Raw genomic sequence first — 12,415 nt, forward strand, 5'->3', positions numbered from 1 at the left:
GTATAATAAAACACGCGCGTCAAAGCGTAAATCCAGATTGAAATATGAATTAATTATCGCTGTATTTTAGTTTAGGCGTGTAAAATGTAGGGAAATTACAAGGTATCGTGTGCGTTGTATTAAATAACGAATAGTAATACCGTGCATTGAAAGCATCGAATAAATGCGTGCTAGAGAAATAATTATTCATCTTCCTGTTGGAAACAAGAATGTATAATGAAAATGTATTAATCAGTGAGACTCATTACAAATTAATTAAAAACAATAATTATATATAGCCTTTTGAATTAATATTTATATAAGTATTTTATTATGTGCATCAAAGTCTATATTTTACATTAAACTTGACATTAAAGCGAAGCACTGTATTGTTCGGTACGATATTGGGAATTTTATTTCGCTCTTCTAAAAGCAAATGTTTTTAATCTTTTTGCGAACGGTTTCTATCCATTCTGAATTAAGTCGCGCAACAAAAAAGAATATGGCGTACTATTCAAGAAGAAATCCACTGTACACCTCTCAATGTTCTATAATTTTTGTTTAAATCTCCAATTCGAGATCCTCCTTTATGCACAAAATGTATTCATGGATCGAGCGAAGCATAAAGACGTTTACCAGAAATAATAATTCCGTCGTACTAAAGCAAGACTGTGGAAAGTGCACGGAACGAGCAAGTGCGAAGGGTTGTGCATTTTCCTTATATCGAATATCGAGCGCTAATGGCCGACAACGAAAGGGATAAATAAGGTCTTGAAGGAACGTGCGAGGTGCTGAAAGGAGGCTTCCGCCCAATTGAGAAATTCTGCTTATCGGCTGTTTAACGAACGACGAAGCGAAAGGAGTGGCTATTCAACGCAGCCGAACTCAAGAATAAATTAGGTTAAATCAATTCCAACCACCACTTACGAACTTTCTCGAGTGTCGTTCAACATTTCATTTTGGTAGTTACGGGAAAATTGTTTCCAGAGGGAAAAATGTAAAAAAATTATCAACGCTACTCGATGCACGACCCTTCAAATCGCGAGTGGTAATATTCTAATCTTTCTCATTTCAGCAGGGGGAAAAAATCGATAATTAACTACGAAAGCATACGTGGTCTGTTCTTGTTAAAAGTTCGCCAACGTACTTACGCTGATTTGTGTCTCGGTTCGAGTGGTCCCTCGTGACGAAGTACATGGAATATTTTACTTTTCCTGTCAAAGGTCAGGTTTCCTGAAATTATCAAATTAAAAATTATTATTAACAGATTTATGTATTATCAAGCACTAATCGATAATGAAAATTGTAGATGGAACGTTAAGGAAACGAGGTTTGCAGGAAACTACAGTTCCATGGAAAAATCCAGACGCAAAACGATGCTGGAAATAAAACTTCTAAAATAATGGAGATCGATATCTGCGAGTTCATTTCCATCTGTTCATAATACAGCCGCGTTAAAAGTTCACGAACTGCGCAAAACTATTTTTCTCTTTTCGATGCTTTCTCCGTGGTACGGCCGCGCTGTTATTTACATTTATGGAGCCGAATGCACTTAGCATTCACGCGAATGTTTCGATCCTGATTTGAAATCGAACTCGCGTCTGTGTCTCGTCTCATTGACGCTTTGACTCGGTATCTCATTACGATAGGCAAAGTAAAACGGCGGAACGCTAGAGACGGCGGGTGAAAAAGAAACTGAACGCTAGTGCAAATAAAGGGTGGGAAACGGATCTGAAATACCACGCGTTGAAGAAACCGAGGGGAGAAGGAAAAGATGCAAATTGATAAAAAGGGAGCGAATGCATATGAGAATGAGAGAAAAAGGAAAAAAACAAGGGCGGGTGTTCAAACGAATAAGATGTAAAGTTGCGAAGGAAAATGGAGAAAAATGAAAAGGAGCAGACTCAGCCGAGACAGAGGTATGGGTTCGACGGAAGAAAGAAAAAAGAAAAACAGGAACTTTAACTTCTTCGATCGGAAGATTCAATGGCTCGGTACGCTCTGGTACGTTGTTCTCATATCCGATAATCACGATTCTTTAGGCGGATAACCTTGATTCCGCCGATTAAAAACTTAAGATCATTGTTGCAACTTATGTCGGAACTCGAGCAGTTAATTTCATTGGCAATTGTTCTGCAGAATTGTTTAAATTAAACATTTTTATTCGCTATCTGAAACAGCAACGACGAGAGCTGCATAATGGAAACAAACGACAAAGTAAGGAGATATGAATGAAAGAGGGAGAGAGGAAAAAGCAGAAGCGAAACGTGAAAACTCGAAACCAACTTCTGTGAGCTTTCACGGTTCCACTATGCGAATATTTCTCTAGCCAGAAAGTGTTACACTCGACAGTCCAAAGATAATAACCGTAATTCTCGGTTTAAGTTTTCAATCAGTAAATTCGTGAGTTTCTAATTAATTCTCCAGCCAATAGATATATAAATTCTCGTCCAACTTTCCAGGGCATTGTTTCTGCCTCTATTTACGAACGATACAGCATGCTTTTTGGACCGTGTTCGTTTCAAGGAGTCAAAAAATTGAAAACTAGTGACGCGTACAAGTTACTATGCACAGAATGGCGCGGTAGCTGCTAAACGTTCACGAACACATTTCGGACGGTTGTACATGGACGGAAATGAAATTATATTTAATTTAATTCTATGGAAATGATATCGTGCAGGTGTCGCGATATTTTATCATTAAATATGCCTGTTACGAAATTAATTACTTACATATCAGAATCTTGGTGATGGGCCAGTCTTTTCATGTGCAACAAACACTTTTCGACTGTTAGGAGGGATGAAACTGATCGATTAATTTTAATTTAAAATGAGATGGAAGAAATTGTATAAATTCAGCATTGAACAAACACTGGTTGTTTTTAAATTCTCGAATTTCTTCGTTTCGTCCCGCATAAAAGTCAGCCAGAGTGTTGAAAAAATAATTGATGCGAAACCCTGGTATGTCTTTAATGAAAGTCACGTTTATAGAAAGACCGACGTTCTTTTTCGCGCAGCGAAATTAGCTTCGCGCTGAAATATGTTCGTTAAATGGATCGGCCAGTAATAATTTCGTAATAATCGCGTTAGGGAGGCACCGTGCATTTACTTAATTCACTTTGTAGATCATTCATTAGGTATATGCTTTCACAAAGCAATGCAAACTATTTACATGGCGCGATGGCGAAACGTCGCTGGCGTATATAATTAATTCGAATTAAGCTTTCTGGCTTCATCGCCTGAATAATATGTATCATGCATTTACACGTATCTCCATATGTCAATACTGTTCACGCACACCGTGCCAGAATCTGCCATCAATAGCTGATAATAGCAGAAAGACTCTTTTTCCGTATCTGATATTTTTCGGGAAGCGTGGGAGGAGCATAAAAAACCACAACGGTGGCAAAGAAAATGATCAACGGAACGGTTTTCACGGCGACTGTGAGCGTAAAAAGCTGCGGGAAGAGAAATGATGGGCATGTATACGACAGAGAGATAGATTAAATTTAACTCGAATAAAGCTCGAATTTACTGGAACCAATGGTTACAGCAAGTAAATCAGGACAGTTTGAATAAAAATTCAATTCCGAATTCATACCAAACGTAGAATGTCTGTTTGAAAGTGAATATAAAAATTGGATTAGTTTCGTTACACAATGTGAATGATTGAAAAGTGAAGAAATAAAATAAAATGTATAAAAGTGCATTGAAGACTGCGATGACAAAATCATTTATCTGGTGTTTTCATGTCTATATATGCTCGTTTTGTTAAACGAAATCGGACAACGTTCCGAAAAATTGAGCATAATTCTCCGTGAATATGCAAACCCTGTCACATTTTTACCAGATCGGAAAGCTTGTTCGTAGATTATATTTCGTTAGGAGGAAACACACAGGCTACACGACACGAGGAATAACGCGAGAAGAAACTTGCCATGTCGCGATTAATAAAATTCCTTATTACGGGAGAGGAAGTGCACCGTTATGTCCAGAATACTAATTCGACGCTGACGCAAACATTCCGTGGAAGTTAGGAATTTTACGATATTTAATATAGGCAATAAGTTGCCCCGGAAAGTTCGATAATAAGCTGTTTCTGAAAAGTTTTGGAGTTGGAAGAACGTTGCCTGTTGCGCGATATATTGATAAATCTGATGGATACCAACGATTTATGGACGCGATCAAACTGTCAAGCATCTTTTCAATTGGACACGAGCGTTGTTACTCTCCCATTAAAAGTTTACGAGTTTTCTTTTACGAAGCTGCACGTAAATTGTTCCGACGTTACAAGGCATTTTAAAACTTTTCAACGTTTTACGAGTGCCTGGTACTTACAAGCACGAGGAAAATGTAAAGGTGGACAAAAATAAGAGTATTATTTTTGTACGATTCTTTCAGCCGATTAAATTTCTTTTAATTATATGGACGATGCATCATTTTGAAAATCTCGACATCCTCTTTCACGTTCTGTGCTACTTTTCGTTTATTATTGCGCTACGTTTCTATTTACAGAATGAAAGGTCAGCTTTTGAACGCTCGATGCACTCGTTCCTATTAAAGTATTTCGATTCGTACGGGTTTAGTTCTTCCTTGTGTCCACGCGACTGTAACGTTACCTCGTTTCCGTTTAGAGATTGCAACACTGATAACTTTGAACCAAAACGACAGTTTTAATTCGCTAATCGTGCATAGCCGTCGACGAGTCTTGTTTAGGCGTAACAGTTCGCAAATAAAGAGGCCCTAATTACATAACTGAAACAGGAAATTGCATGTTACTCCAACAGGATTGATTTTAGGATAGGGAATGTACTCCAATATTTACAGTCAATAATTGCGATGAACAGAATATGCAAATTATACCGGAACGTTCGAAATATTGTAACGGTTCTATCGAGATGCAACTATTAAGTGTGCATCGGCAAAATCTGCAGAACATCTGGTTAACGATGCAACAACGCCAAAAATAGAACGATTCTTCTTATTCAAATATATGTGCGTACCTCGCCCTTGAAACTATATATTCAAGTCTTTTTTTGTTCCCTACAATATATTAATTTTTTCCCGCGTGTTAAAATTCCTTTGGAACCACCTTTCGGCGAACAGTCCATGTAAATGACGTTGCACGAACTCCGGGAAATGCAAAAAAACCATTATATTTTCTTTCGGGCGCTCAAAGCGCGAGGAAACAAAAGATTGTTCACGATCCTGGGGGGCATCGAGGGCACTCGAAAAATTAATACGACTTTTAAATTACAATGCGAAACTTCTCCGGTCTCGGACTCAATACAGGAATTTCATCTTTCCTAGCTCGATGGCGAGTGGCCGTTTATTCCCCGCTTTTATTTCCACGTAATGCTGGGCGCCATCAATTTACTTTGCTCTCGGCCACTCGGCAGATTGCTTGTCCCACGGCGATTGTCACTTCTACTTATAATACTTTCCGATCCTATTACCGCTGTTATGAGACAAATAGGTCAAGATTGTCTCGTCTAAGATCCCACGGCTTGACTCTGAGCTTATCTTTTCCACGGATTCCTTCCGTTCCCTCCGCCCCCTCCGCGGCAGTTACCCGTTCAAGTAAAAAGTGTTGCCTCTTATTTCATTACTGGGTCTTAGTTCGGCTCTTTTGAGCACCGTTCTGCGCCGCTCGACATTTGTTCCCTTCATATTTCTGATGTCGCCCGGAAAACGGATTTAAAACTCCCGAAGGAAACTGCCCCGAGTTAATTATTTTGATTTAATGCCTTTAGAATGGCATCTCCATCGTGGGCTGGTTTTAATTGGAGTGCGTCTTTGCTGTTCCAGTCGAAGAATTTTACCTCGGACAAATGCATCGGTGATTTTCGTGGATCGGTGTGCATAATTGACATGGGAGTGATACCGGAGACATTTCTTTGCTGTGCACGACCTTTGACAAGGAAATTGAGAAAGATAAAAATCAAGGAATTGCACATCTCAGCCAGCGAAAAGCTGATTCGATCGATGAGCGGAGAATATCTTGGAAATTATTTTAATAAAACGAATGATCTATTCTATCTTGGTACGCGAACTAACGTAGAATAACTCAATTTTAAAAAATAATTTCAAAATAATTTTGTGTCTTATCTCCGATAAATCCGTGATCTATTTCAATTTCCGTACTGGCGATATTATGAAACCTCTGCGAGCTTATTTTCTTCAAATAAAAAACAGCTGATTAATAAAAATCCATCGAGGGAGGAATCTGATTACCGTGACTCCCTATCGGATATTTTTTGTTCCTTCGTCGATCGATTACAATCGTGTACGCTGTCTTATTTCGTGGATATTGACAGCAAAAGTGTAGTGCAGTAATAAAGTAGTCAACGGGGAAGCAATACGTTCCTCGGAATTATTCTCCCTGCGTTAGATCGAAACAATGATATATTGTATATTGCAGAGCACTTCGTGTACTTCATAAACTTTATAAACATATTTATTTAACTTTACACGTTGCCTGAGAAACTAATTTTTTATCTTGGTGGAAAAAGTTTATACAACTTAAACAATATCACGCAAAAATCTTTGTTTGTGTTAGAGAAGCTTGGTTACCGTACTTTTTGATGCAAAACATAACATTTCTTTCTCGTTAAAATGTGCACTCCAATTTCAACGCGGTAGCGTACCACTCACCCTCATTATTCTACTAAAATTAAAACGTGGAGTAACGTTTAAAAAGTGTTAAATAAACTTATTTTCACGACTGCAATTCTTAGATCGTGAATGTAACTTACAGAACACGGGGAGAAATTTGTAAGAAGTCGCAGTTTTCAAAGCGTATCAAATATAAAGTGAACGTGTTGGTATAATTACAAAAATGAATTGTAAACGAATTTAAAATTTTGCCAAACAACAAAAAATGCATTTAAATATAATGTTAATGCAATTGGTTTAATATTACAGGGCATTATATTTACACGTATATTTAATGATAGACTAAAATTGCACCTTTTATAATTATACGTTAAAAATGAATCGTGCAAATAATTTCGTACCGCTGTTATAAAATTTATATTACATTTATGCTCGTTTGTCCGTGCTTTATTATTCGCATAAAAATTTTAAACTTTGAAAGACATAATTTCGTTAACGCGAAACTTATTGTCAGTTAAAAACCATATCAACCAGAGCGCAATACGAGCAAATGGCGAGGTACTTGTGAAATGTAAAAACGTTTCATTACATATATACATCAAGTATTCCATTTGTCAGCTATAGTAGAACAATTTTCAACTGAAGTGACCTCATTCTACCTCGTATCGACAATTGTTACAACCAGTCGTTGAATATGGTGAACGTACGCATGTTGTTTCTTTTTCGTGTTATTATCGAAATTTCGATATCCAGTGATATTTCTAACGTTTCGTATTAAATCATTATTAATAATCGTTGTCGTGAAACACAAATATTTCCAAGTGTTTGGTGAATGTATCGAACATTTAGCAAATTGAACATATTGACCGACCCCCGTTCCAGTTTGATAGCCCTTCAAATTCATACAATCCAATATCTAAATCATTAAAATCGATGAAATAGTTCTCGAGTTGTAAAAAGTTATGTATAGAAAAAATGAAACCTTCTAGTGAGTTTGAGAGATTCTGGATTCGAGTATTTTAAATTCTTTTAATATCCTTAGCTTCGAAGCGGGAGTTATTTTCGTTCCTCTCACCTTTGGGCTAAGATAAGACCGATTTCGATCCGCTTTAAATCTGTTCAATCTATTCCAACAATACATATGTACGTGCACGTACACTCAGTCTCCACGGCCTATTTAACATCGACCGTTTTTCTTCTATAAATACATGTAAACTGTCAACGAAAATATCAAGAACCTCGTTCGTTGATCGAATGTCGTTCTAATATTCGTTAAGAAATTAGATGAAGCCACGAAAAACCTCGTAAAGTGGGAATGAAAGTTTCTACATTTACGACTTCTATTTTATGAACGTATTTTAATTCAGAAACATTGCTGTCGCGATTAGAAAAACAGTTACGCGAACGCCATGATAGGGGATTTAATGGATTTGCATAAACAAATGCGCGTGATAAAACGACAGCAAAACCAACATCACCGTTTCCGCTTGAACAATGTCCAAAGCTTACGTATGGATCTGCGGTATAATAAATAATAAGTACAAAAGTAATTTAAACCGTGACATTAAATGCGGAACGTAGTACGCGTATTCAAATGCTATTCCAATTTTAAAACATCGCATTAACGTTTGAATCCTGGTTATATATTTCTCTTTGACAGTTTGCGTAGTTGTACAACGAAGAACTCCAGTTACAAAGAAGTTGGAAACAAAGAGTTTTCGGTTCGTTATTTCCGTTGTTTCAATTGAGTAAACCGAGCAATCGATTTTTCTACTTGTTGCGACTGCAACGTTGTTACGTACCAATAAACGTACCTCGATACGAAGGAAGAATGGGCTCGCTGTGTATGTGATATAGTATGTATACTAGTATCATGCATTGACATTCGAGAAAGGCTGAAAATTCTAAAGACCGCATTTCAAAAGGAGATTTCAATCGGGAACGTTAAAAGAATTGATTTTCGTTTCGTTAAATTTTCTGAGAATAGTGTCTTTGACAAAAATATGCTCTCAAAATTATAATCGAGATGAAAAGTTTAACTATTAAAGTTTTCAAATATAAACTACAAGAATTCATTTTTTTGTACACGTTGATTAAGTATTTCAATGCTGCGAATGGGTATTGAATAAATAAATACTTTTTAGTGGCCTCTAAAATAAACATCCAACGAATTTGAATCTGAGAAACGGAAAATCCAAGAAATAACTTCCATGCGATGTATTCATGCATGAATGATATACAGAACATACAGAAACGATGTACGAAGATTTTACTGTGTGTTAAAATACCTTTAATAATTTGTGTCTTTGCAGAATCTTCAAATACTTCGCGAAACACTGAATTTTTAAATATTGAACTCATCCCTCCGTTATTGTTTTTTTACCTTGTACCAAATTCTAGACATGATCCGTTCCAATTGCGTGACTTGCCCCCGTACAATTATTGCTATTTCCGCGATTGAAACAAACGGACGGAATCTCTGCGCGATCCCCAAACTTTTCCTTCACTCTGGAATTCATGAACAAACAACGATAAGGTTTTTTCAGCTACTTATTCTCTTGGTCTGCTGTTTTTTAATAAGTACGTCTTGCTTAGTGAATGAATTTCGTGTTGCGAGATTACTGCGAGTACGATATGCAAATTCAAGGAGAGTTTTTCATGCGCATCCTATCTGTTTTAGGCGGTGCTTTTCCACCGGAATTCGCTGGTCCTATCACAAATCTAACGGTGCCGCTCGGAAGGGACGCAACTTTTACGTGCCTGGTCAAACATTTGGGAGGATACAGGGTAAGTATCCCTTATGAAAATTCATCGACCGCTGATGCATATAATTTTTATTGCGGGCAGCCGGAGACACGCGTGTACATGTTCGTTTCCAGCAGTCATTCTGATTATTCAGCCCGTTTTCCTTTCTCTAAATTGCAAAACGCGATTGCAAATTTACACTTTCTACATTCCGTCCGACGAAGCACTCGAACGAAAAAAAAATGGTGCCGTCGTTGCAAAAATATCTTTCGTTGTTCGTGAAAAGATCGTTACTTAGTCTCACGTTTTCTTCTCACACCTTTATCATTATGTGGAAGTTGTATCAACGCCGAATAAAGTATAACATCGTGAAAAACGTGTTACGGTTCGTAATGCAGAAGAAGTTGTTCGAGCGGTGCAATTTCTGGCCGTACGCGGTCACGGTTTAAATTAAAGATAACATAGTTGTTCAAGAAAAAGAGTCAACGAGAGTGGTGCACGTATTTTTCTTGAAAAGAAACAAGAATATTTACTCCTGGTAGATTGCTTTATACTTGTTCAGCTTGTTCGCGTTAAAAACACAGATGTCACAAAGTCTCGGGCAAAGTCCACGAACGGCAATGTGACATAATTTTTTTCGTATAAAATATGGATGTTAGGGTGTTCCTCGTACGTGTCATTTGGAGCTAATCTCTTCACGCCAGTTAGTTTGCTGTCAGTCGTAGAGAGCTATCCGGACAAACATGAGTATCACCAGTTAACCATCTGGAAGTCAGATATTATACCTCCATCCTTTCTTACGCGAGAATATCCGGCACTCGAACATCTCTCTCCCGATGATTCCATTTTAGTCATGGAATCGCGTTCGTCGTAGAGCCGTGCATTAATCGACTGACATAATTGAAATAAATCATCATGGAACCGATTCGCGTAACTAACTTGGGCGTCCAACATCAATTTGAATGATTAATTAATAGCTCAATATTTCAGATTCGCGTGACTTATAATCAGCGTAATGTTTCCAATTAAAACTGGTAACAATCGGTCAAATATTTTTAATCAAAATCACCGATGATTCTTTTGTTTTTGTACAGTGTTCCTTTAAATTAAACAATGGTTCGAAATTTCCTTGCTTCGACACGGGAATACTGTTATCATGATAAAAGTAATTTCTCGAATAATCCATTTCGTTAAATTCACGCGCACTCTTTTTGATTCGATATCCTTTCTCCGGCTTCGTCCCTGTGTTTGGTCACAAAAATAGAACCGTTCCCCTTGCCGTATTAGATTTCATATACGTCGTCGTGAGCACAATTTCATTACACGTCACTGTGTATATTGTGGAATGAGGAAAATGTAAGAGCGGCCAATAATAATTTTTTAAAATCCCCCAATTTACGTTTTAATGTTGTCGAGGGGAACGGTGTAAATTTAATTACATTTAAGCTTTTATCAAATTTTTATCATTTTAAACTTAACTGCTATGTTTAAATAGACAGCAATGGGAATGATTATCAAGCGGCTGTATCTTTTTCGGCGCGGTTATATAAAGTCGTTGATTATTTGGTATCTAGAGGTGTATAGGGAATCATTTATTATTAATTGATGAGGCAAAGATAAATATTACTTACTCGTTCAACGTCTGACGTGAAATTGATAGTATTATTTTCTTTCGCGATGTATATCATTCCCCAAATTAATCTTTTCTATAATTTAATTCTAAATATAAGGATATTTGCGTTGTTATAATTATATGGATGTGAGAGAGCTAATTGGTATTTTATAAAGCATACTTCTCTGCACAAGTTTTAACCTGCAATTTTTAATTATGAACGCTTTAACGAAATAAATGTTCTTATTATAAGTTTGTAATTCAATTAACAAACGTCATAAAAATGAAAAAAATAATTGCTGGCTGCTAGTTTTCCCCGGTAACGTAATATTAAATTTTATAATTACGAAAAGAATTTCTGTCAGATACTTGTACCTCATCCGCAAAGCATAAAAGGTGAATTTTTTACCGAAGATCATAAGAGATTTCTTAACACTTTCTATAACGAAAATACATAATTCAACGTGATTACTAATCTCCTTCCCATTGGCTATTATTAAAGAAACAACGTTATCACCTATTTACCCGATCCACCGCTTTAATATCTACAGTATTACTAACATTTAATATCGCTGTTTCGGAATATGAATGGAATGACTGCGTAAATGAATTTGTGTTTGCTAGGATGAAAACCACTTTCGTTCCATTATTTGCATTATACTTAACGGAAAATTGACCGATTTACTGTAGGAATGCCGTAACACGTGTTTCAATTTCAGTGAACCAAAGAAAAAGGGGCAAAGGAACAATGAAAATTTAAAAGCAGCCGCTCAGAAGCGGGGAAGAAGAAAAGTTGTGTTGTAATAAGCCAGCTTGCTCGCATTAAGATCGCTTTGGCACTGTTACAAAGAGATAAATAATCTGGCTACGAGCGTCTAATGACATTATGCAAGAGTAAAGTGGTAACGAGCGACTGTTGCTAATTTTTCATTTTAAGTTTAACGCCGGAATGACAAGCCCGACGACGCGAATAAGGCGTGCATTCGCAATCTCAGCAGGATTATTTCGTAATTCAATATCCACTGTCCGACAAATCGTAGTCCATTGTTTGAACCAATTACGTAATAAACCACGTTAAACTTGCAAAATATCATTATCATTAATGAACGGTTGGGACTAATCAATAACTAACAGGAAATAAATTTAACATGTAATATTAATAATGACGGAATATAAACATCAAAAGTAATTGGGACAAACAAATTTGACTGGTTTAAAAAATCTTCAAACTGTTCCGGAAAAATTATTCTCAGTTGCGGAGGTCAATTGCAATTATTTTTGGTCAATAGACATACCCCCGATATTCTACGTAGCTTCGAGAAAAAAATTCGAGTAGTGATGAAATTTTTCAAATCGTTTTGGAAAAATTATTTTCAGTTGCAGGGGTCAATTACAATCATTTTTGGTCAATAGACATACCCCCGAATTCCTACGCAGTCTAGAGAAAAAAATTCCTTAACGAAAA

At 36.8% G+C, this 12,415-nt stretch overlaps 1 protein-coding gene across 1 annotated transcript in view; it reads left to right on the plus strand.

Annotated features, from left to right (window-relative positions):
* LOC122396821 (lachesin-like) overlaps nt 1-12,415 on the plus strand; it is a 45,842-nt gene that overhangs the window by 5,942 nt on the left and 27,485 nt on the right. Inside the window, exon 2 of the mRNA XM_043395520.1 lies at nt 9,274-9,380. Within this exon, the coding sequence (XP_043251455.1) occupies nt 9,274-9,380 (107 nt within the window). The remainder of the gene's footprint in view (nt 1-9,273; nt 9,381-12,415) is intronic.

This window comes from Colletes gigas, unplaced genomic scaffold (assembly GCF_013123115.1).
Source record: "Colletes gigas isolate AHSC1104 unplaced genomic scaffold, ASM1312311v1 Colletes_gigas_Sc00008, whole genome shotgun sequence".
Classification (NCBI taxonomy): domain Eukaryota; kingdom Metazoa; phylum Arthropoda; class Insecta; order Hymenoptera; family Colletidae; genus Colletes; species Colletes gigas.